This window comes from Stomoxys calcitrans, chromosome 4, assembly GCF_963082655.1.
Source record: "Stomoxys calcitrans chromosome 4, idStoCalc2.1, whole genome shotgun sequence".
Taxonomy (NCBI): Eukaryota; Metazoa; Arthropoda; class Insecta; order Diptera; family Muscidae; genus Stomoxys; species Stomoxys calcitrans.
In genome coordinates, this window is record NC_081555.1 from 162,310,785 (window position 1) to 162,338,532 (window position 27,748).

The window sequence follows — 27,748 nt, forward strand, 5'->3', positions numbered from 1 at the left end:
GCAATAACAAATGACAGTTCAAATTTTAATGTATTATTCATGTTTCTCCAGAGTTAATAATCATATTTCTAGGGACCTTTTAAGAATTTATTGCTTCATACACATTCCAATACCAACAATTATTAGTTTATAAAGCACATATCCGTCTACACTTTAACAAACTTACAATTGTTTCTTCTTTCTTATAATGTCAATCATTAATCACATATTAAAGATTTCACATTGTTCAACAAGTGAAAATTATAGATTATTTTAATGGGATTGAGAATGAGAATAGCAATGAAAAAAAAAAACAAACAGACAACGGTCTTAGGTTGGGCCTGGTCAACACATCAAGGGAGTTAAATGTCAACGATGTTATTATTTGCACCTTGTTTTGACAGACATCAATTGTGATTCAATTAATCATCGTAACACGTTCTCAAAAGTGTACCTCTAGCAAAAAAGTCAATGAAGCCTAATTAAATTCAATTAAATAAATACAAATTAGTAAAACTTTCCAAATGAAAGAGGGGAAGAGAGACAAGCAAATGGAGATCAATGAACATAAGTACAATATGAAACATTTACCCTCATATTGCGTGAGTATAAAAAAATTCCACTACCTTCGGATAATAATCGTGCAAATATTTTACTTTTATTTATTAATACCTTTTTAATAAATCCAAATTATAATAAAATAACATCAGTATTCACAAAATGTTATGTAGATTTGAAATAGGTTTATTTGACAGATTTCCTTAATAGAACTGTTATATAAAGCTATTTTAAGGTTTCATTCAAGGTGTATTTAATAGGGTGGCCGCATCGGCGAATTGCTACAACAAACCATCTTTTTTGGGAACTTGATATGTCAATATTTGTAAACAGGGCGAAGAAAATTCGATTCACCCTGACATTTAAAAATTTAGGCTAATTTGCTTCGACCAACCACAGCATGAAGAAAGAAGTTTATTAATTTTTGAGTGTCAGACAAGAAAACACATATTTCAAAATGTTCAAAATTCCAATTAGCTTTAGAGGCTTTAACCACAAAACTGGCTGGAAGATTGAGGTCCGATCTGTGTGGTGTTCATTGCTGTCACGATAAAGATTAGCTGCGAGCTACCGTCCACAGGTTGCAGATAGTGGAATACAGAATAGTGGCAGTCGCGGACAATCAGCGGTATCGAGAGGAGAGTCTGAATGAGAGTCCCGGCGGAACCGACTCTTGGACAAATACTGAATGCCTATGATGATCGATATGATAAGGCGGGTTGTTGGCGCCTTTTAATAACCAATGGTTACCCTGTTCCCTCGGCGATCGGTCCTTTGGACCGAGCTTGCTGACCTATGGAAGCCTGATAACGATCGCCACCTCCACATGAAAGTGTGGCTACAACAACAACCCACAAAACCACCAATATGGCAGTTTTAAATAGTTTTCATAAGGTTATTGTAGCCGTAGAAGGCTACCAAATTAATGCAAACAAATGGCTCAAATAGGAAGATTGTGATTACAGCTCAGTCTCCACAAGGAGGGACTGTGTACCCCTTTTTTTGCTCTTGGATATTTGTCGAATTTTCAGGTCTTTTCAAAAGGACAGTTAATTTTTGTTTGAATAACGTTGTCATCATCGTTGTCATGGTTGGCCGTTCAGAGTGCATAGAGTATACTACCAAAATACTAGGTAACTTGGTATGTTCAGGGGACCTCTCTTAGATGTGATACAGCTGTCGATCTCACTACTGAATGTCCTGAAAATCCTGTGCAATGTCAGGGCTTTGATCTTGCGCTGGTCACATGGCGGATATAAGCTGGACTTGTGGGGATGGAGGAGTTCTTGTCAAAATTATCTTCATGCAATAGTCTTTTGCCCTTCTTGACTACTATAGCTTTAAGTGGCATATTGGAGGGAGCTTCTCCGGACCGCCTTCATTTTACTGTCTAGCATTCTACTGACGTAAATTTCATCAGTGTTCTTGTGCGCTTTTTGAATATTTGTGGGGCGACACAATAGACCTAAGTTCCCTGAGTGAAACTGAAAGTTAATGAGGTTGCCAGACGCGTGTCATTATATACCCTTAATTTAAAAACCATAACAGCAGCAAACACAATTTGTAAAATATTTATTTTCAAGTTTATATTTTTGTATGGCGATCTCAAAATTGAGTTGACATATTAAATTCTCTCAACTGGGTTGATGCGGCCACCTGATAAATACGCCTTGGTTTCATTAAGTTTTGTGAGTACGGCCGTAAATTTATAAGAAAAACAGCACCAGCAGCTAAGCCCATCCACTTTTTAAATTCAATGTTTTTTTATAACAAGCGAGTATAAACGTATAGTTCTACGATAAATAGGTATACAAAAACCCCCTTAAAAACTTTCCATTTCCATTTTTTTTTCAAACGAATTTATATACTATACATATTATATACAGATTTCCTTTATAGAAGTGTCAAATAAAAGTATTTTAAGGCGCCATTAAGTTTTGTTTATACGGACGTATTTGTTTATGTATCAATAGTTGCAAAAATAAGCAATAACGTCTAGAGCTATGTTCTTATACAAGACCTTAAATATGTGCATGCATATTTTTATACTCACCACCGTAGGAAAGGGGGTATATTCATTTAGTCATTCCGTTTGCAACACATCGAAATATCAATTTCCGACCCTACAAAGTATATATATTTCGGATCGTCGTAAAATTCTAAGGCGATTTAAGGATGTCCGTGTGTCTGTCCGTCCGTCTGTTGTTATTGGCACAGATACGTTATGCACGCTGGTTAAGTTCTTGAACGGGTCAAATCGGACCATATTTGAATAAAGCTGCTATATACACCGATTTTCCGATAAAGGGTCTAATGCCCATAAATGCTTTATTTTTCATCCGATTTCGCTGAAATTTGACCCAAATATAGTCCATATCGGACTATATTAATATATAGCTGTCATATATAGCGATCTGCCGATAAAGGGTCTGAAGCTCATAAAAGCTTTATTTATTACCCGATTTCGCTGAAATTTGAAACGGAGGGCTATCTTAAGCATCCTGATATCCTAAATATGGATCAAATCGGACTATATTTAGGTATAGCTGGCATATAGACCGATCTCCAGATAAAGGATCTAAAGCCCATAAAAGCGTTATATTTTAACCGATTTCGCTGAAATTAAAAAAAAAATTAGTAGTTTTACGCCTTTTAACATAGGACCCAAATATGGTTCAGATTGGACTATATTTAGTTATAGCTGCCATATAGACCGATCTCCCTATTAAGGGTCTGAAGCCCATAAAAGTTTTTTTTTTTAACCGAATTTGCTGAAATTTGAACCAGTAAGTAGTTTTACGCCTCCTAACATAGTACCCAAATATGCTTCAGATCGGACTGTTTTTAGATATAGCTGTCATATAGACCGATCTGCCGATAAAGGGTCTGAAGCCCATAAAAGCTTTATTTTTTAACCGAATTTGCTGAAATTTGAAACAGAGACTAGTTTTATGCCTCCTAACATAGGATCCAAATGTAGTTCAGAGCGGACTAAATGTAGACATAGCTGCAATATAGACCGATCTGCCAATAAAGGGTCTGAAGCCCATAAAAGCTCTATTTATTACCCGATTTCGCTGAAATTTAAAACAGTGGGTAGTCTTATTTCTCCCGACATCCGTCCCAAATATGGTTTGGATTGGACTGTATTTAGATATAACTGTTATATAGACCGATATTCCGATAAAGGGTCTGAAGCTCATAAAAGCTTTATTTATTACCCGATTTTGTTGAAATTTTAAATACAAAATTCAAGAGTGACTTTTATTTATTAGTCCACTCAATATCCGTGTCGAATTTGGGTGCATAAGTTATCCAATTTTCACCGGATTGTGCCGAAAGGGGATTTTCATGTATACCCGAGGTGGTGGGTATCCAAAGTTCGACCCGGCCGAACTTAATGCCTTTTTACTTGATATTTATTTATTTTTCACTAAAAGGTATTGACATATAGATGAGTACTCATGTCCATACAATAAGAACAGTTGTCCTAACCAATTGTAGATCAATCACAATCTTAACAGTGATAATGTCACTAACGAGAGGGGATTTTCATATATACCCGAGGTGGTGGGTATCCAAAGTTCAGCCCGGCCGAACTTAATGCTTTTTTACTTGATATTTATTTATTTTTCTCAAAAAGCTATTGACATACAGATGGTACTCATGTCCATACAATAAGAACAGTTTTCCTAACCAATTGTAGATCAATCACAATCTTAACAGTGATAATGTCACTAACGAGAGGAAAGTCTTATTATCTTCTCAAATTTCCCTATCTGAAGGACAGAAGTGAATGCGTGCGCGATTAACATTTTGTTTGCGTCAAGTGAAAGGAGAATTTATGAATAATACAATATCTATAAACTCTTCATCCAATCGAAAAACTTAAAAACCTCGTGATGAACTTTAATTAGTTATTGATTCCACAAATGTAAATTCGTAAGATATAAAAGAAATGCAAAAGGAGATGGGGGGTGTACGAGTTGTGTATTGTGTATTTTGTTTTGTGCTAATTAATAGCTGTGTTTTAGTTGCCCAAAAAGTAATTGCGGATTTTTTAAAAGAAAGTAAATGCATTTTTAATAAAACTTAGAATGAACTTTAATCAAATATACTTTTTTTTTACACTTTTTTTCTAAAGCAAGCTAAAAGTAACAGCTGATAACTGACAGAAGAAAGAATGCAATTACAGAGTCACAAGCTGTGAAAGAATTTGTCAACGCCGACTATATGAAAAATCCGCAATTACTTTTTGTGCAACCAATATATAGTGCAGTGCAATGAAATTTTTATGAAAATTACATCTATGCAGGACGATGAAGTTCTGAATAAATTACCAGTGCAGGCTTATGTAGAACATCTGTTGTCAGTATTACCCGAGGTGGTGGGTATCCAAATAAGTGTGGCCACTTGCAGAAGTACCTCTATTGTGAATGGCTAAATAAAATTAAAACCAATTATATATACAATTGCGTGCAGAAATCTTAATAAATTTCATTGGACCACACATGTTTTGCATATTTTAGTTCTAAATTTTACAAATATTTTTATACCCGCCCCATAGGATGGGGGTACACTAATTTCGTCATTCTGTTTGTAACACCTCGAAATATGCGTCTGAGACCCCATAAAGTATATAAATTTTTAATCGTCATGTCATTTTAAGTCGATCTAGCCATGTCCATCCGTCCGTCTGTTTGTCGAAAGCACGCTAACTTTCGAAGGAGTAAAGCTAGCCGCTTGAAATTTTGCACAAATACTTTTTATTAGAGTAGGTCGGTTGGGATTGTATATAAGCCGGTCGAGGTTTTGATATAGCTGCCATATAAACCGATCTTGGGTCTTGACTTCTTGAGCCTCTAGAGGGAGCAATTTTCGTTCGATTTGACTGAAATTTTATATGAGGTGTTTTGTTATGACTTCCAATAACTGTGCAAAGTATTGCAAAAATCGGTACATAACCTGATATAGCTGCCATATAAACCGATGTGGGGTCTTGACTTCTTGAGCCTCTAGAGGGCGCAATTCTCATCAAATTTTACATGAGGTGTTTTGTTATGACTTCCAATAACTGTGCAAAGTATTGCAATAATCGGTACATAACCTGATATAGCTGCCATATAAACCGATGTGGGGTCTTGACTTCTTGAGCCTCTAGAGGGCGCAATTCTCATCCGATTTGGCAGAAATTTTGTACAACGGCTTCTCTCATGACTTTCAACATACGTGTCTAATATGGTCTGAATTGATCAATAGCATGATACAGCTCCCATATAAACCTATCTCCCGATTTTGCTTCTTGAGCCCCTACAATGCGCAATTCTTATACGAATGAACTGAAATATTACACAATGACTTTTACAATGTTTAACCTTCATTTATGGTCCGAATCGGACTATAACTTGTTATAGATCCAATAGCATAACAGAATTATTTTTAATTTCTGTACTCGTATTCTTTTGAAATCCCTATGCAAAACTGAAAAGTATTCTTTCGGTCCAAAAAGTACCTTTTTGCAAATTGTATATTTTCGATCCCTATTGTATGTATTGGTATAAATACTTCTGATGCTGATAGGCTGTAGATTTCAAGTAACGAGTATTGTTTATGGCAAAAGACTGTCACTATAAGCTAACCTATGATAACCTAATCTAAACTTTGGTTGTGCGGAAACCAAATGTCAACCAAATGGGAACTGAAAAGCTGCGAGAACGTCGAGGTAGAAGAAAATAGAGAAATCCTGTTGTGTGCCCTGCACTGGCAATCAGTAAAAGTTCCACTTTATGTTTTTGTTTACTTAAAGGCTTGTCTGAATAAGTGGATGTGAACATTCGCAAGTAATTGGGATTTTTAAAGCGATCCGGATGGTTTAACGGTAGAAAATTGAAGGCATTCTTCTTCTGAGTCTGTAGTATTACTATGGACGAAAGTGTCTAATCTACCTAACCCCTATAAGCTGGGGTCGTGGTCGTGAGGAACCAAGTTTTAATATATCTTGGGTGTTAATGGGCCAAGCGGTTGTTGAAGGGCCAAGCTGGTGTTAAAGGGCATAAATATACCTTATGCACCATATTTCAGACCATTTCTATATCTAAACCTGAGCAAACAGCGGGTGTTAAAGGACATAAATGTACCTTAGGAACAATATTTCAGAACATCTCTATTTTTAAACCTGAACACATATAGACCATTTCCAATACCCAACGAGTTACATCAAGGTAAGTATGTGTGCAAAATTTCAAGCTAACAGCTTCTTTCGTTCGAAAGCTATCAGGATTTCGAACAATGGACGGATATAGCAAGATTGATTTAAAATATAAAGCCAATCAAGAATGTATATTATTTACAGTAAAATCGCAGATCATATTTTCCGGTGTCACATACTGAGTGCCAGGATTAGTATACCTCCCATTCTAAAGTGAAGGTATTAAAGTATAATCTTTTTTTGGTTGACGCAAATTACTATTTACACTAAGTGATATATATATTTAAATGTTTTGTTATTGTTTATTTATTTGATTGCAGACGTATATTCGTCTGTGTACTCAGGGGAGTACTTGAGAAAATTTTTTCTTCCATTGTGAATTAATATATGATTTAGTCCAAATCCCCGAACATCGAAGGTGTTTTGTTATAAAGAGGTTTTTAATCACGCACGTGATCTCACGTACGCCAGATAAGGGACCCACATTCAAACGAACAAGTCAACTCGAATTTTGATTGCTGATGGGATCAATAAATATATATGTATTTAAAATTCATTTTTTAATTTATACTAGGCATAATTGTTGCATTAATTCAAACATGACATATCTGTCCATAAGCGACACAATTTCAGATTGCAAAGTCCATATAGCTTAGTATAAGGCGAAAATAAGATAAGCAGATAGAGCAAAAAAGAAATTTGGACATTATTAAGCGTTTAGTTATAACAATTTAAGATGAATCATTACATGGAAATTACAGTTTTTCTGAACAAAATAAATAGTATTATTAGGATTGCCACGACACGCTTTGCAAAAAATCTTTTGGTCGAAAGAAAAGATTAGACTAACTGGGCCCACATCGAAAGATACATAGAATGAATTTGGATATCAAATTTTTTTTTTCTACTCTTAAACACCTTTCATTTGAGTCCCATATTGTCATAATAGGTCAAATAACCCATTTGACGTTTCTTTAGGAGAAAAAGCCCCACCTAGACTTGAACGCAAATTTTAATGCGCCTATAGTCTATCTTTCCTTCCAGACAAACGTACACAATCTATGAAAATTTTAAGAAAATCGGTTCAGTCAAGTATCATACAGTCATAATGGGTCTAATGACGTTTTTAAGGGGTGGCGTGACGCCCTGTACTTCGATCTGATTTTGCATGCCAGATTCGAAATCTACACCCGAATACCTTTCATTTGTGCCCCATATTGAAATGAACGTCCAATATGTCTGTTTGGGAAAGTTTCTGGGGTTGGGGCGCCCCGATGGGTATTTTGACTCAAATTTTAATACCATATTCGTATTCTACTCTCCAATGTCTTTCATTTGATACCAATATTGCCCCGATCGGTCTACTTTTGATTTTGGGTTGTGTTTTTGGCAGAAGAGGGCCTATTTTGGGCGTTTTTGTGGGGGTGGGGTGACCCCCTATACTTCGACATGAATTTGTATGCCACATTCTTTGTCTACTCCCGCATACTTTCATTTGATACCCATATTGTCCCTATCGATCCACTTTTGATTTTGGGTGGTGTTTTTGGGTAATGGGGGAGGGTCCACCCCCGTCCGAAATCGACAAATTATAAAGCCTATTGCTACTTCCTGACTATATTCGCCATCTACTCCCAAATACCTTTCATTTGAGTCTCATGTGGTAATGATTGTCAAATAAACCTATTTTAAGGGGTTTTGGGACTGGGGCGGCCCCCCAGGTACTTGGATCCAATTTTTATTATGAAATTCGTACTCTACTCTTGAATACCTTTCATTTGAATCCCATATTGTCCCGATCGGTCCACTTTCATTAATGGTTAGTTCTTTTAGGGTAAGGGGCCTTCTCCGGCTCCCTCCCGATATCAAAAAACTATATACCCTATGTTTCCTTCCAGACCAACCTACACAAATTAAATTTTATATATAAGATTGTTTTTGCCATTAAATCCCCCATGATACCAATGTGAAGTTATTGTGATAGAATGGAAGCTTTGATTATTGTGAATTTCCGTTATTGTTTCGACAAAAACTATGGCGCAGAGTTACCACTATTACAAAAAGATACACTTAACGAAAAAACCCGTTATACTCACAATGTATAAAAAACTGCGAGCAATTATATAATTGATAACTATGTACACAGAAAATAAATACTCTTAGAAAAAAACCAACTACCAAATTTGTATGTGAAACATGAAATTCTCAAAGAATTAAAACATTGAATCGAAGACATTATTTGTTGAAGTACTTAAGTAAACCTCTACAAGAGACTTGACAGACAAAAAATGTTTTTATTTAATTAATTGAGAAAATTAAAACACCACCAACCGAAACAAAGCACATGTGGTGGCTGGTTAGATGGTTTTTTGCCTTGTTTATGGATATATTGTTGTTCTTGTTATATGATGGCTTGAAAAGAGTGCCTTTCAACAATAAATTTGTTCTTTGGGTCGCAGAGATTCAAAATAAATTGTACCAGAAAAATTAAGAACTTTCGTAGTTTTTTCAACCAAAGTTGTGGTTTTCAAAATTATTTTTATCAGTGTACTAAATTCGCCCTCGCCGAACCTTGAGAGCCCGTCACAATGAATAAATAAATTAATTTATTTGAAGGCCATAGTTATACTTTTTGTAGTAAATTTTTGCCATATCAGGCCAACATTGAAGCTTTTAGAGGCCATAGATGGCTAATCGGGAGTTCAGTTTATATGGGAGCTATATGAGGTTAAGGACCAATTTGGACCATACATGTCATGGATGTTGAAAGTCTTAACAGACCAATCAAATAACAATTGCCGCATCTAGGGGCTCAACATATCACAAGGGAGCTATATCAGGTTAAAGACCGATGTGAACCGTACTTGGCTGTAGATAGTCGTAACAGAACACCACGTGCAAAATGTCAGCCCATTCAGGCAACAATTACGCTTCTATAGTCACGACATGGCAAATAGGTTTATGGGTTTATAAGACAGCTATATAAGGTTATAGACCGATTTGGACCATAATAACTATGATTGTTGGAAATCACAAAATAACACAACTTGCAATATTTCAGCCCAATCGGATAACTATTTTGGCCTCCAGGGGCTCAAGATGTCAAAACGGAAGATCGGTTTATGGGGGAGCTATATTCATTTATAGACCGATATGGACCATACTGACCATGATTACTGGAAGTCACAAAAGAAAATTACGTGAAAAAATTCAGCATTCAGTTATAGATAGATTTTTCAATACGATTGTTGGAAATAGAAAAAAATGTTACGTGCAAAACATTCAGCAAAATAGGATGACAATTGCGGCTTCCAGGGGCTCAGCATGTCAATCTACATATTCGTTTATATGGGACATTATGTTACACACCGAAATGCAAATGAAAATTTACCCATGAACATTCCATTTAGGAATAGGGGCAAACTTCTCACATATCAATGAGTGCTGTCTAATTCAAGTTTTCTAAGCTCAATGAAACGGGGCCTCCTTTTTATAGCCGAATCCGAACGGCGTACCGCAGTGCGACACCTCTTTATGGAGAAGTTTTTACATGGCAAATTACCTCACAAATGTCGTCAGCATTAGGAGGGGATCAGCGTAAAAATCGGAGACGATCTAGCCATGTCCGTCCGCCTGTCTGTTGAAATCACACTACAGTCTTTAAAAATAGAGATATTGGGCTGAAACTATGCACAGATTATTTTTTGTCCATAAGCAGGTTAAGTTCGAAGATGGGCTATATCGGACTATATCTTCATATAGCCCCCATAAAAGTCACATTTATTATCCGATTTTTCTGAAATATGTTACAGTAAGCTGCGTTAGGCCCTTCGACATCCTTCTTCAATTTGGCCTAGATCGGTCTAGATTTGGATATAGGTGCCATATAGACCGATTCGCCGATTTACGATTTTAGACCCATAAAAGCCACATTTATTATCCGACTTTGCTCAAATTTGGGCCAGTGAGTTGTGTTAGGCCCTACGATATCTTTCTTCAATTTGGCCCAGATCGGTCCAGATTTGGATATAGCTGCCATATAGACCGATCTCTCGATTTAAGGTTTGGGGCCCATAAATGGCGCATTTATTGTCCGATGTCGGTGAAACTTGGGACAGTAAGTTAAGTCCATCGATATACTTCTACAATATGGCATAGATCGGTCTAGATTTGGATATTGCTGCCATATAGACAGATCTCTCGATTTAAGGTTTTGGGCCCATAAAAGGCGAATTTATTATCCGTTGTCGCCGAAATTTGGGACAGTGAGTTGTGCTAGTCTCTTCCTTATTTTTCTGCAACTTGGCCCTAATCGGTCCAGATTTGGATATAGCTGCCATATAGACTGATATCGCAATTTAAAGGTCTTGGCCCCATAAAAGGCGCATTTATAATTCGATTTCACTGAAATTTGACACAGTGACTTATGTTAGGTTTTTCGACATCCGTGTCGGTTATGTTTCAGATCGGTTTATTTTTAGATATAGCTGCTAAAAAGACCAATATTTTGATATACACAATTGAACAATGATTTGTACTTATTAGTATTTGGTCCAAATCGGAACATATTTGCTATGGGGCATAAGGTATGCATTTTTTCACCGGATTTTGACGAAAGGTGGTTTACATATATATCCGAGGTGGTGGGAATCCAAAGTTCGGCCCGGCCAAAATTAACGCCTTTTTACTTGTTTTCTGATGTTCTTGCCAGGATTCGAACCCAGGTATTCAGCGTCATTCTAACCTATGCGCTATGGTGTCCTCCAACATATAGCCCATGTTTACCACGAATTTTGAAACTCATGAAAAAACACTTTATGCTAAATTTCATGTAAACCGGGACTCAAGAAGCCAAGTCAAATGACCTCTTTATATAGGAGCTAGAGCCAAATCTGAACCGATATGACCCATTTGCAATAACTTACGACCTACATCAACAATAGGTATCTGTGCAAAGTTCGAGCGGTTATTTCGACAGACGAACGGACAAACGATCAAAACTATTCGTATATAAACTTTATGAGGTCTCTGATCAAAATATTGAATTGTTACAAAAGGGTGGTGTGTTGAACAACTTTTTTTTAACTACATACTATATCACCCACACGATAGCGTTGATTATTCACTAGACCAAATTAATTTACTCCTCCCTGGCAATTGGTGAAGTTTTTGTTGTTGCTAGTGGGGTTTTAATCGTTTTCTAAATCTTATTCTTCACTCCACTCGATTGGTTTGTAATAAAATTGACTGCTGGCAATTATTTCGATAACATGGGTAGCTGATTTCTTTGAAATTTTATTGCGATTTTAACACGAGTACACGCATACCCTCGAAAAACCCCAACAATGTTTTGAATTCTTTTTTGATTTCCATTTGGTTTAAATTTTTTGCTTTGTTATCGAAATCTATTTGGGTTTTTCAATAAAGAAAAAAATTAAAATATGTTCACCAATAAAAATAAACATGTCTCCTCCAAAAAGATCAAGATTGTCTGCTTAAGATAATCTCCGAAGGATTGATAATGACGACAGTTATATTTGCGTACTTTGACTATCGCTTTATAATGTTGAAAATATTATAGAATAAGCCTAGTACTGACTTGATTAGCAGCAAAAATGCCTGTTATATTATAGCGTAATCCGATGGACTCACTTCTTCCACAGCACAAACAAAAGCAAACAACAACACACAACATAGACAACAGCATTGCATTGCTTAAGCATTTAATTCCATTTGCAATTAATTGAAGCGAAATTTGTAGTGACGCAGCGACATGTCGCTACTATTTTGCTCATAGAACTCAGTACCACTTTTACGGAATTTGTTCGCATTTTCTTCGTTACCATTTCTTATAGTGCGTTTTGACAGCTGTTCGGGCGAAAAGTCGTAGTCAGTGTTAAGCTAAAGGGGAAAAAGTTACCGAAGAACAAAAAAAATTTCGCAAATTTATAATTACAATTAGAAAAAACAAAACACAAAATTTTCAAGAGAAAAAAAATTTTCATTTAACGCATCAAGCAAAGACTCATAAAGTTTTGCCAGGCTGGACTTTTAATACCTCTCACCACATACCTTATCCATGTAACATCTGTCCCTATGAAGTTTATTCAGCATTTTGATCTCTATGAGGCATTCTCTGGAAATGTAATGCAGGTTTGCCATATTGTTAGGATTCACATTTTTTAACAAAATCATTTTCAAACCTCTTTAAGTTTAAAACAAATGTATGGATTGAGAAACGCCCAAATAGTTTTTTCTACCGAATTTCCTAAATTTTAAATATCAGCGTACATGTTGTTTGAGTCTTGCCCAGGACTGCGTAGTCTCTAACCATGCCCTCAAATTCCAGATCACCAGAAATGTGTAATGTACTTCCTACTCTTCTAAGCTTGTCTAATCTTCAATTCTTTGGAATATATCTGTGGCCCAGTACCCAGACAAATGTTCAAAAATCTTTAAGAAATCTGAGACAGTCAAGGGCTGTTTTCGAGTTCAAAAATACGTTTTCCAAGAATTTATTTGTTGCCTGACTGTTTGGAAAGATATTGTTAATTTTTTGCTGTATACGTTTTATTTCCAATTAAAACACAGTTCGATTACAATTACGTTACTCAACAATGATTTATTGATCTACTTACTTGTACATTACATTTACTAACTGCTGTTTACAGTAACGTTTACAATACGCGACACTGCATTAAATACCTCTTGCGGGCCACATCGATATTTCAAGAATACCCAATCTGTCAACTTATGGCCCTTTTAGATGGAACATCGTGATCGTACTCATCGTGCGTACGTGTTGATTACAGCTTTTGTCAAAAACGATAAATCGATCTTTTCTTTTCTTTGATTTTATTTAATTCTTCATACTTTACTTCTCATTTTTTAACTTTATTTGTTACAGAACATGTTTTTCAATATCTGTCAATTAATGATTAAACATTTCTTTGTAAACGGTAATCGATAGATATCATTCATCGAAAAAATCAAATGATTTTAATTTTTCAGTCATGACTGATGGTTATGTGTACATGTGGCGCATACACCTTTGTTTTCACCAATACTATTACAATGACCATGCATCAGATGTCCCATGTAAACTCAACATTAGATATGTAGTATCTTATCGATAGCATAAGTTTATTATCGATGCCTGCGTAAGTGACCATCGTATGATAAATAAATATACATATATGATTTGATACATGTTTACATGACAGACAAACACATATGGCCTAATTCACAAAACTAATTGAAACCTTAAAATAGGTTTATTTGACAGTTCTACAAGGGAAATCTGTCATAATAAACCTATCTTAAATCTACATTAAGTTTTGTGAATACCGGTGATACACTTACAGATATCTATCGAACATTTCAAATTTATATTAAGTTTTGTGAATACCGCTGATACGCTTACATGTATCGACGAACATTTAATACGTGGTGTAGTTAATGTTTACAAATACTTTTGTACTATAAATTGCAGTGCATTGAAAATTGGTATAATGGTATGAATGGCACCTATCCAGGACAAAGAAGTTCTGGATAAATTACCACTGCACTGTAGAACATCTGTCCTCAGGATTGCCATGTTATGTTTTTTACAATTAAGTGTGACCATCTGCAGAAATACCTCTATTGTGAATGGCATAGTAAAATTAGAAGCACTTATTTAGAAAATTGCGTGCAAAAATCTTTATACATTTTATTAAACTTCTATGCCCACACATGTTTTGTAAATTTTATTTACAAAATTTTACAAATACGTTTTTCCTCGTATTGTTCTGACAGGTTGGCAAATGGCGTTACCATCTCACGGCAAACACACAGACTTGTACTGGAAACATTTTTTCCGTCTTATAATTTGTGTTTTAAAAATAAAAGAAATTTAATTTATAGAACTCTACTGTAATAATATTTAGGTCTACCGTCGTTAAGACAATAAGTTTTATTCACCCCATCCACTTATTCAATTGCAGGGATCTTCGATACTTGATACACTCTACAGAGACGAATAATCTTCTCCATAGGATCAGTCCCACTTCTTCCGAACACACCACAAAGCTCACATAGTAGTTTAGTCTCGAACCATTCGTTTAGAAGTTTACGTACTCTCTATTACCAGGGATACATTATCTCCAATAATCACAATTAAGTATACAGTAGTGCTCTTTTTTATCAATAAGCGATTGAACAATGTACAATTTATGGACCAGTCTGCAGAAATCAAGAATATCGGCTTCCTATGAACCACGAGCTGCATGACGACGTTAGCATAGCCAAACGTATAAAAATACAATGAATGAAGAAGCTCCTGCTTAGAAGTCCTATGAAGGCAAACATTGCGATATACGCAATAGGGGAAGACCAAAACACCAATGAAAAGAATAAGTGGAGAAAGACATCTGGAAAGTAGGTGTCAGAAATTGAAGAAGAAGCGAAGAAGATTGAGGCCCTTGGACATCTATTCTCTTCGACTAGTGAAATAAGTGTTCTGTCATAGCCGGTTCACTCAGTCTGGGATATCTGACATTGTGACAAGTCTGACGCAATACCTTTAGCTGCTAGACCAAAGAGAAAGCTTATTTATTCTCCTGGTCGCACCAATTTGCCTAGCCACAATGTCCAGAGACATTATGTTTACCTTTGAATGCAGTGCAACAGATGGTGTCTTCCTCTGTGTTGTACATATATTTCATCCTTTCGATGCTACGATGGGCGTAGCAGTTAAATAAAATTTCATAAGATCTGTGCACGTAATTGTATTAATAATTGGTTTTTATTTTATTTTACCATTCACAATAGAGGTATTTCTGCAAGGGGCCACACTTATATGTAAAGAACTTATCATGGCAATCCTGACAACAGATGTTCTATATACAAATTGAATTGCACTGTATATACTGTGGTAACACCATTTGCACTCCTGTCAAAACAATTCGAGGAAAAAAGTGCAAGTATGTGTAAAATTTAGAACAACAATTTCCAAAAACATGTGTCGACGTAGCAGTTAAATAAAATTTTATAGGATCTGTGCACGCAATTGTATTAACAATTGGTTTTTATTTTATTTTAACACTCAAGGTAGTTTCGTTGAGGGTAGATTTTTGTTGTTGTGCGAATGATGCTACCTCTTAATTGTACTATGGGCTTGAAGTTTAATTTTCTGTGTGACATCGCTTGCGTTTTCAGTAATTGGAGCATTTTCTCTTCCAAAGGAAACGGGTGCCACCGTGGTTACCTTGTAAAATTGCAAATTTTGCCCATGAACTTTCCACTAAGAAACAGGGACAAACTTCTCACATATCAATGAGTGGAGAGAAGTTTTTACATGGCATAGTACCTGTGGATTTAAAGATCTCAGTAGGGTAGCTGACACGAAATTCTCACTAGTATATGTGTCAAACTATAAAGGACAGCTATATGATATTTGTTTTATTGACTGGTAATGATTTATGTATATTACAAGCCACCAAAAGCATATGCTTTTGAGTTTATTTTAAAATAAAGTTTTTCGTATAGAGTTTAAGCGTAATGGTGTGATTGTGTTATATTTGGCCGGAAAGTCATAACCGTCTATTGTTGGCGAACTCAAACACCTCAAAATGAACGAAATGTTTGTTTATCTCAACAGCACCTGAATTGGTTGGTGAAGGCTCGAATTCATCGAAATCCACCTGGTGCCAATCAAATGGCTAAAGATCTGAAAATATCACGTAAATGAATGCAACATACATTCAAACACAAGCTCAAGGTAAAGCCATTTAAGGTGCAAATACACACGGCCCTACATCAAAGTAAAAAAAATTAAGATTTGAAAGAGCAAAGGGGTTGCTGGATTTAAACGAAGTGGTGAATTTTCCAACATCGTTTTCTCTGACTAAAAAAATTCCGCCAATGAGCAATTTGTAAACACCCAAATGATCTTAACCGATCGCACGTACAAAAATTGAGCTTACGAACGGCCACAATTTTACATATGTATCAAGTGATGCTGTAGGTAGCATATAGAGCGCAGGTGGCGAAGAGCCTAATACAATTCACTGTGCCAGATCGGTTAATAATGGCTGTTTTTGGGCCTAGAACTCAAATCGAAATATCGGTATATGGCAACTAAATCCAAATATAGCCCGACCATTGACCATTTCCGGTACGAATTTCACTGGGTCTCATAGAACTCATTATGCTAAATTTCAGCGGAATCGGTAAAAATGTTCGCAATTAATGGGTTTTAAACCTTAAATAGGGAGATCCGTATATACGGCAGCAATATCCGAATCTGGACCGATCAGGGCCGTATTGGACAGGGATGTAGAGTGGCTAAATACAACAAACTGTGCCAAATTTCTGTGAAATCGGACAATAAATGCGCTTGTCATGAGCCCAAGACCTTAAATCGATCAGACAGACGGAAGGACGATCGGACGAGCATAGTTAGATCGGCTTGGATTTTTACAACTATAAGAATATATATATTTTATAGGGTCGAAAATGTATATTTCGATGTGCTGCAAACGGAATAGCAAAATGAATAAACTCCCCTCCTTCGGTGATGGGTATAAAAGGAGGAAAATATTTGTAAAATTTATTAATAAAACCAGTAAGGAAGGTCAAATATCGGGCGGTGCCGACTATATAATACCCTACACCTACCCTATAAGTACAATGTGAGAGCTATATCCAATTTTGAACCAAATTTGATGGATCTCGACATATGTTTTCAAATGGGTTATTAAACAATCCGTATACAATTTCGAGCAAATGTGTTCCAACTGTAATAACTACGGTTGACAAATGATAACATCATTGCAAATTACCCAAAATCTGACGAACACATACATAGGAGGTATATCTAAATCTGAACAGATTTCGAGCAAACTTCTCAGATATTGTGGTAGTCGTTGAGGAAAGCGTTGTGCAAAATGTTGGCAAGATTGGTCACTAAATGCGCTTGCAGTGGCTCTAGGAGTGAAAATCGGGCAATATACTTATGTGACAGCTATATCTAAATCTGAACCGATTTCCATAAAATTCACCAGTTACATTAAGAGTCATAAGAAAACCTTTTCTGTCAAATTTCGAGAGAATGGGTTAAGAAATGAGCACTTTATTTCAATATTTCTCACAATCGGACGAACATATATATGGGAGCTATATCTAAATCTTAACCGATTTCGAGCAAACTTCTCAAATATTGTGGTAGTTCATGAGGAAATCTTTGTACAAAATGTTGGCAAGATTGGTCAATAAATGTGCTTGCAGTGGCTCTAGATGTGAAAATCGGGAGATTTACATATATGGCAGCTATATCTAAATCTAGTCCTCGTGGAAAGCGTTGTGCAAAATTGGTCAATAAATGCGCTTGCTGTGACGATATATTATATAAGAACTATATCTAGATCTGAACAGATTCACCAGAAATGTCAAGAGTTAAGAGAAAATCTTTCCTGCCGAAATTCGTGACAATCGGATAACAAATAACCATTTTATTGCATTCTTACTGCAAATCGGACGAACATATATTTGGGGCTATGTCCAAATCTTAAACGATTTTTTTCCAATTTCAATAGACTTCGTCTCTAGACCCAAGAAAATGCTTGGGCCAAATTTGAAGACGATCGGATGAAAATTGTGACCTGTACTTGGTACACAAATTAACAAGGACAGACGGGCAGACAAACAGAGGGACATGGCTAAATCGAATCAGAAAGTGATTCTAAGTCGATCGGTATACTTATCAAGAGGTCTATCTCTCTTCCTTCTGGGTATCACAAACAAATGCACTAAGTTATAATACCGTGTGCCACAGTAGTGGTGTATAGTGCAGGCATAGAACTTAAATAACATTTATTAAGATTCGTGCACATTAATTCATAAACGAATGATTTCAATATTATTTTTCCATTCACAGTAGAGGTATTCAGCAGTTCATTGTACTGGATAAAATCGCAGCACTGCACTATATACTAAAATAAGGCAGGGATATTGATGCCTTGATTTTCCAGCTTCTTCATGATTGAAGGTAACCGCAATGACAAGAAATGCTAACATTGTATAGTTTTTCGAAGCGCAAAAGTCTTCTATGTAATCTAGAGCATCTTGCCCACATCTTCCTCTGAGTAATCTTCCATATTTTATCCAGTTGGTTTTTACCCTATTACGGGAACTTATCTGATTCAGCGCTGGCCTTGTCATTCTAAACTTAACGTAGCAATGTTCCGAGAAGGATATTCCACAGACTTGTTCCTGTATCTCATCGATCAGATTTTGCCTACATTGGAATAATTCTTTTCTGTGGAAATTTTTTATCAAATAAGTTTACGTCGTTCGAGTTTTTTTCCATATGCTTTGCTGCAATAACTAAACAGTTATTGAGTCCGTGTTGTTTATTTTTAAATTGAATTTATCATTAAAATCGATAAGCTTTCTACATTTATTGTTTATTTAGTGAATAGGTTTTTCTTAGGCGTACTTACATCGTTTTGTTAAAAAATTTGCTATAGTTGTCTTTGTTACATTAAATATTTATACAACTTTATGGTTTTCACTCTTTATATTTTTGTTGTTGTTTAAAAAAACGCCTTTAAACTAATGGCATGTAAAATGTGATAGTAAATAAATTAGCTATAGAACAACTGACTATTAGAAAAACAAGAAAGCTAAAAATGCATTCGAAACAACGATCAGCAGCCTGACTTATGACCATTTCGTAATCTCAAACAGCAGGCATCCATTGAACAGTAGAACCATTCCGTAATGATGGTGACGGTGCCTAGTGAATCGTCAAATGACACTTCGGCTACGGCGATTGCGACTGATACTGCTCGCGTACAAAGTATCGATATCAGTCACTCACACAAAATGCAATCAAGATTTATAGTAAATGTCAGTGTCGAGTATTTATAATTTAACACTCATTAGGTTGGTTGCTCAATAAATAAATTATTAGTATCAAGTGAATTGATGACACTGCATGGAGTGCTTATTGGTTGTCCTTTTGGGGTAAAGTTTTATAGGATAGGTTGGGTTATTAATCACCACGTGTTTGAACTATTTAAACTTGTGATTACAAAAGGCGTTAAAGAAATTTAATTTTTCCATTAACCATATATTTCTGCTGTCTAAGATTGTCATAAATTTTATGATAGTTATATAGATTTTATCATTCGTAATTGGTCAATTAGTTTCAACAATAAGAAAGGTGGTGGGTTCTTTCATAGAAAAAATTTTTAATATTTTATGTCTGAATAAGAAGAATCCTTTGTTCTAATTTTTAAATATCTATTTGGAAGCAAATATTTTTCACTAATAGAAGGTTAGGTTACTGGCAAAACATAGAGTGGATAGGGCCCATGAACATCATTAGGGATGTCAAAAATCCTAATTGAAAATGTCATCAAATAGGGGAAACAGTAAACAAAGAATGAATATAAAAAGAGAACAAGTTGACATCCTCAAAGCCAAATTCTGCCAAAAATTTAAACAAATTGTATGTCGGCTGATTGCTTGGCTTAACCATATTCAGTGAATCCCGGTTGAAACCAAAATCTATGAAAAAAAGTTATTTATGTTGGATAATCTTTACTAATAGCAGGATTCACAAATAGAATTGCCCGAAACAAAATGTGTAAAGACCCCATGAACATTTAGTATGTAAAAAAGCTCTGCTTAAAAACGGAACAACGGAAAAACATAAACAAACAATGCATACAAGCAGAAATTAGTTTTGCTTGTAGGTAGCCCTTTTTTAGGACAAAATCAGAGATGGGAGTAAACTTCACTGAACATCTGCAATTAAGGTGGAGTAACATACTTCGCGCAGCGTGTATGACAGAAAAGATTAAATAAGGTTGGTTTGTATTGTGTGAGTTACCATGGCGAAAAAATTAAAGGTGGACTTATTTCTGCAACAACCACAAATCATATGGTGCAATCCGCCATTTAGCCATCAAGTTGATCGACGGTTTGCCAACACACACAAAGAAATTTGTGTGCATACGTGTGCGTACATGAGCAGAGAGTATGCGAGAAAGAAGATGACAATAAAGAGAATGGAAACAAAAATCTGACATCTTTTCTAGCAATGGAACCAAAAAAAAAATATATATCCCCAGCTTTTTAACACCCTGTAACACAAAGCAAACCGAAAATTTCGCTAAGGATTTGTCGATGAGGTGCACACCGCCCTTAAGGCGAAAGTTGTACTTTTCAACAGGAGATTAAACTTGGCAACTTTCTTCGAAGGAAACGAGAATATTCCATTTACTGAAAGCGCAATTGCCTTCAAATCCAACATATTAGAGAGGTCGAAAAAGGAACTCCTACTCCTACAAGAAAGCCCTTGGTAAAATTGTTGGGTTTAAGTCGAGTGTCATGCATTGAGTGTATACTGCAGTTGTCACACCTATAATGCTATATATTTTTTGTTCTGGTGAACGCCGCTGATGAATTGATGAATTATTACCGACGTTACTGCAGAAGCAGTATTCACTAATAGAAGTTTGTCATCATGAGCGTCATTATTAAGATTGTCCAAATCTGCCTATTGTGAATGTTTACAAATGTCAGTAATAATTTTTTATCCACTCATTGTTACACCATCCACCATAGAATGGGGTCACACTAATTTCGTCTTTCCGTTTGTAACACATCGAAATATTGATCTGAGATGCCATAAAGTGTATATTCTTGGTCGTCATGACATTTGAAGTCGATCTAGCCATGTCTGCCCGTATGTCCGCTTTTCGAGGGAGTAAAACTAGGCGCTTAAAATTTTGCAGAAATACTTCCTATAAGGAGGCCACCGTAGCGCAGAGGTTAGCATGTCCACCTATGACGCTGAACGCCTGCGTACGAATCCTGGCGAAACCATCAGAAAACAATTTTCAGCGGTTGTTTTCCCCTCCTAATGCTGGCAACATTTGTGAGGTAGTATGCCATGTAAAACTTCTCTCCAAAGAGGTGTCGCACTGCGGCACGCCGTTCGGATTCGGCTATAAAAAGAAGGCCCCTTATCATTGAGCTTAAACTTGGTCTTGGATCTTGACTTCTTGAGCCTCTAGAGGTCGCAATTCTTGTCTGATTTGGTTGAGTGTTTTGTTTTGATTTCTAACAACAGTACCAAGTATGTTTCAAATCGATTTATGGTTTAATATAGCTCTCATAAAAGACGGATCTGCCGATTTGACTTCCAGAGCCTCTAGAGGGAGCCATTACTATCCGATTTTGGTTGATATTTTGCAAGTGGTGTTTTATTACGACTTTCAACAACTGTGCCGAGTATGGTCTAAATGGAGGCTTTACCTGATATAGCTCCCATATAAACCTATCTCGGGTCTTGCCTCTTTAGGGTGTAATTATTATCCTATTTGGCTGAAATTTTGCACGAGGTGTTTTGTTTCGACTGCTAACAACTGTGCCAACCTCATATAGCCGTCATATAAACCGATCTCCCAATTTGACTTCTTGAGCCTTTAGAGGGTACAGTTGCTATTGAATTTGGCTAAAATTATAAACGTGGTATTTTTATGTGGCTTCTAACAACCATGACAAAGAAGGTCCAAATGGGTCGATAACTTGATATATCTCCTATATATTGAAAAAGTCATTCAAAAAGACTAATCACTTGTGATCCATGGTGGAGCGTATATGATATTCGGCACGGGCGAACTTAACGCTCTTTTAATGTTTTTATAAAGCGTTTTGACACATGTTTTTCTTTTTATTTCACATCTTTTTAAAATACTACTTGACATATTTCAATGTTGTATATTTTATTAATTCAATTTGAATTTGAGTGTGAACAAACACCTTGCAAACAAGTAAAAACTTTAACAATACTGCCCATATTCAAAAACTTAAATTAGCTTTAAGATGTTTTAGCTTTTGTGAATACCAATGTAAAAATTTTGACAAGCTTAAGACGAAAACCTAAAAATGTGTGTGTCGGTTGATCGCTTGTCGTAACCTTGTTAAGTGAATCCTGAATTCTGCCTTCTTTACGTTCAGCACATTGATGCCCCTAGGGCACATTAAATCCCAAATATTATGTGTATCTTTTCTATGTTAATTATGTGTATGGATAATGAGTATCTGATACCAAGATTCTTTATATGTTTTGACCAAATCATTATTTATTTTGTAAACAAATCTCCAACAAAACTGAAAATATTCCATAACAGATTATTGCCCTCCTACCTTCTTCACATTCTGGAAGTTTGATGTATCCTCTGGACAGTCTTATTCCCAAGAAACCATTCATTTTTGACAATCGTCGATGCTGCTTGAAGAGCAGCAAATTAACATGGATTATGCTCTGTGACAAATATGTTTGTTTTTAATTCTTTTCCTTTATTGTTTCACCGGTATTTATTTATGTAGACGCACTCGTGTCATTTTGTCTCGTATAGTTCAACTTACTTTTAATAGCACTTTCAGACTAAGATAAATCGATTTAAAACTTAAACAAACTGTTCAATATCATGGAATGCTATGGAACTTCTCTTGCTACTCTCCCGTTCCCTGTTTCGTTTGGGGTGTTGTTGTTGGGGGTTTGCGAGTGCTCATATTTTAAAAAGTTGAGGCTTTATAACGTAGGTATTCTTAAAGAAAACAAAACAAACAAAAAAAACAACGAAAACCCAAAAACACAGGTTTATTTAATGTGTCAACAGTGTGGAGCAAAAAAAATTTTAAAAAACAGCAAAAATTCTATATATTGATCTGTTACCATTTAAAAGATCAAAGTCACAAAAGGAGAAACTTTTATCAATAATTCTCTAAAATTTGATGCGGAAATTGAAAACCTGCATTCAATAAAAATCATTACGGTTTGAATATTCCATGCTCATCATTGATGTAAATTTAAAATTTCGATTTAATGAGATAGAATTTAAGCGAAATCGGCAGATACCGAATTTTATCGAAATGTTTCTGAATTTATGGAAAAAATTATTTTCTGCACTAAATCGATCTATATGTGTCTATTAATTTATATAGACGATTTTTATTTAGCCCGTTTAACAAAACAGAAAGTTATCGAAATTTTCGGAACATATCGAAATGTGGAAAAATGTATTGTCTGCACTAAAACGGTCCACATAGATCCATAATTTAATATAACCCCCATATAATCTTCGTAGAACCCTTATAACCTTCAACGCCTACAGGAACTACATGGTACAATTAAGAGGTAGGGTCATTTGAACCACAACAAAATTCTACCCCTAACGAAACTACCTTGAGTGGCAAATGCCACAAATTGAAATGCCAAAATGGTTTTCGAAGTAAACATTATTTCGCAACTCATCTTCTTTAAATGTATTTTATTTTTGTATTTTCATCATTATAACACTGTTTTGTTGCTTATGTGTAAAATATCGGATCAAAGGATCATTTTAAGATTTTAGAAAAAAATCACAGCTGTGTTTACAAGCCTTTGACATTTAGATTTACTACAAAATTAAAACAAAAAAAAGAATTGTACTCAGCTGTTCGCATGACCTCACCTTATAAGTGCATCTTGGACAAAATGCAACATAGGGCACATCCACGCATTATTTTTTCTTTTGATTTCAGATATTTTTAAAATTCAGCTTGAAATATTTAAATTTTGCACATGTTAGAGGTCATGGAAAAATTTACTGTGCACAATTTTAGCCAATCGGATAGGAATTACGGCCCCTAGAAGCTCAAGAAGTAAAATCGGAAAATCGATTAATATGGGAGCTTTATACAGGTTATACAGCGATTCAGAACATATTTGACACGTATATTGTAGGTCGTAGAAAAAGTGGCTGTTCAAAATTTTAGTCAAATCGGATAATAATTATGGAATATCAACGAGAAATCGGTTTATATGGAAGATTTTTTAGGTTTTGGACCATACTTGGCACATCTGTTGAATGTTATAGAAGCGTCATAGTACAAAATTCTAGTCAATTCGGCTCAAGAAATATAACCGGGGGATCGGCATATATGGGAGTTATATCTAAATATGGAAGGATATAGCCCATTTACAATCCCAAACGACCTACACTATCAGGAAGTATTTGTGCGAAATTTCACGCGGCTAAATTTACTCCTTCGAAATTAGTGTGATTTCCACAAACTGACAGACAGGGCACGGCTAGACCAACTTAAAATGTCATGGCGATCAAGAATGTATACTTTATGGGGTCTGAGACCAATATTTCAATGTGCTAGAAAAGGAATGACGAAGTTTGTATATCCTATCTCATGGTGAAGGGCAGGCGAAACAATTAAAGGTGGTCTCATTTGTACAACAACCACAAATCATATGGTGCAATCCGCCATTTTGCCATCAAGCTGATTGACGATTTGCCAACAAACATAAAGAAATTTGTGTGCGTGTGTGCGTAGATGAGCAGAGAATATGCGAGAAAGAAGATGACAACAAATAGAATGCAAACAAAAATCGGACATCTTAATACCCTCAAACCTGCTGTCAACAACTGTTCGCGTGAGACCACGTTGCTGAATCCGCCTTGGATGAAGGGTATAAAAATACGATGACATGAATTATACAACTTAAAGATATATTTTAAGTTATTTCTGGATACAGAAAGTTTAACTATTCTATCAGACATTAGAAAAGAATTTGTCTACGTAAAAATCGATAAAACATTTGACTAGAAACTTCAAACGATTTCATTAAAGATATCGATTATTGCCTGGATAACAGTTTGACTGATCAAAGCCTAGCCCAAATGGTCAAAGCTAAAATATTTGCTCATAGGCACGCTATAAGATGAGGCTTGGTCGTGCGTTTAGGTACTAAAGAGTACCAAATTGTGAAATTTTGACCAGCACGAACGAAAAGAGCTAGAATTATGGAATTCTGCGCAAATTAAAGAGCTTATCAAAAAATAAGACTTGGAAAAATAATTTTGAAAATTCGTACCAAAAGTGATAGATTTCTTAAATTGTATACACAGTTATGACACGACTTCTTAGCTATCACTAAATGAGCTTTCGGAAGTTTGACCAAGGGCACTGCTACAAAGAGGTTAGTGGAACGAACCGAGGTTATGCTAGTTTATTATATTTGAATTGTATTGAACCATGTTTCTTGGTATTTTGTCATCATATAATATATAAAACCTTTATCAATTAATTTTTTGCCCAACACTGTAGATTCGAATACATTTAAACACATCTATTCGCTTGTAAAGGTCTGCTCCCACAAGTGATTTCAACAAATTTATCCAATGAACTTTTGCCTATATGGAAATTTTCCACTTCCACTCTGTTCCAAATATTTAAGCTGTTTTTTTTTATAGTTTTCGTTGTTTTCGTTAGTTTTGATTTCTCTTTTATTTTAATAGGAAATAAAAACACTAAACATGATCACACACCATCAATTCTAGTTCTAATTTAAAATTTAGCTTAATGAGATGTTCGTTATAGGCTGCAAGTTCTTAATTCACTCCTGCTTGAAGTGAGATCAACTGAACCCATGCGATTTGTTCTCCATTCAAATAAAACCAAATATATGTATGTATGGATGTATATAAAATCAAGTATGTACTTATATAGATATACTGCGATGCGAGTATATCAATTTGGTTTCGATTTCTACAAATATTCTTTAACAGAATAGGGTGATGACTTTGAGATGGCATATTGAATATGAAAAAATACTCAGAGCAAATGACGTAAGTTTTTGTAAACTGTTTATAAAGCACTGAGAATGGCGCATTTCTTGAAATTTTACTTTGATAAAAATTTTTATAATATTTATTTTGTAAAAAAAAATTCAAAAAAAAACTTCTAAGTTTTTTATTTTATACTTAAAAAAATAGTTTTTCCTTACTTTAAGTTTTTTAATGTTAATTATTCTTTGGTTTAAGATTTTTACTCGTTTTGCTGTTTTCATTTTGAAGAACATCTCAACCTTTTATTCTACTTGAGATGTTCTGGAAATTGCATTTTTCATCACTACAACACAAATGATATGATACAATATTGATAAGATTTATTGTCTCTTGCTTCTGCTGCAAAATGTTGTTTGTTTTATATCCTTTAAGCCTAGTACTGACTTCGAATGTGGCGAAAATGTTGCTAAACATCAATTAAATTTTGTGTAATCTTAGAATGTTTCCAACAGTGTTGCTAATTTGTTTAGTTGTAATTAAACTTTTTTTAATGTGGCGTGTAAAGCGTTGTTTTGGTAGTAAACAATTGTCGGTTGACATCATTGTTATCATATGACTGTCAACCAAGCTAAAAACATAATTTTCTAAATGCCTTCCATGCCCTTTGCAAAATGTTGGATTTAAGTTAAATTTTTGTGTCTAGCCACACACACAGGTATTTTGCGCTTTCAGTAAATGGAACATTCTCTCCTCCCAAGGAGACCGATGCCACTGTAGGTAACTTGTATCTCCTGCTAAAAAGACCTATGTACTTCTGTCTTGCACGGATTAACGCTTACATCACTTTCGATAGGCAATTTCGCTGTCGCACGTAGGGCTTTCTGAAGTATATCTCTAAGAGTATTGGGAAACTTTCCCTAACCGCAATTGTCACGCCATCAGCATACGCGACCACTTTTACACCTTTTTCTTCCAGAGACAATAATATATTGCTAAAGGATATATTCCAAAGTAGAGGAGACATATATTCCAAGTAGAGGACATCCTGTACTCACCCATCTTTTTAGATCAACAGATCCCAAGCATATCGTAATGCACATTTTAGTAAGTTAGTTTTTATTAAATTTTCATACGATAGTGTTGATGAACAGGGTATTGTGGCGGTGCTGATATCGGGGGCGAGGTGGAATGATCCAAGAGCAAAACTGAATGCGATACTTGATCTGGGTCCTTTGCACTTGGACGTGGAGCGCGTTGCGCTGAGCAAAGTTTTCTGAGAGAGAGTCAGGAACTCGCGCTCTTCGGATTTCGGGCATTCGTTTGTTCTGCTTCCCGATAGCGTGGGACGACTACTTGGCATTGTCAACGCCGGACAGAACTT

General features: G+C 35.5%; 1 protein-coding gene and 1 long non-coding RNA gene across 4 annotated transcripts in view; one reads left to right on the forward strand and one right to left on the reverse strand.

Moving 5' to 3' along the window:
- Positions 1 to 26,427, forward strand: LOC131997202 (uncharacterized). The gene is made up of 3 exons (XR_009398116.1): positions 1 to 581; positions 26,180 to 26,292; positions 26,368 to 26,427. It is a non-coding gene; the product is annotated as an uncharacterized LOC131997202 (long non-coding RNA).
- The window catches only part of LOC106087816 (solute carrier family 41 member 2), a 127,939-nt gene that overhangs the window by 71,443 nt on the left and 28,748 nt on the right, over positions 1 to 27,748 (reverse strand). The window contains exon 1 of one of the 3 annotated variants that reach the window (XM_013252989.2): positions 22,949 to 23,352. The exons of the other annotated variants lie outside the window; for them this stretch is intronic. Within the exon in view, the coding sequence (XP_013108443.2) occupies positions 22,949 to 23,012 (64 nt within the window). The 5' untranslated portion in view covers positions 23,013 to 23,352. Of the gene's footprint in view, positions 1 to 22,948; positions 23,353 to 27,748 lie in introns of those variants that run through there. 3 annotated transcript variants of the gene reach the window in all.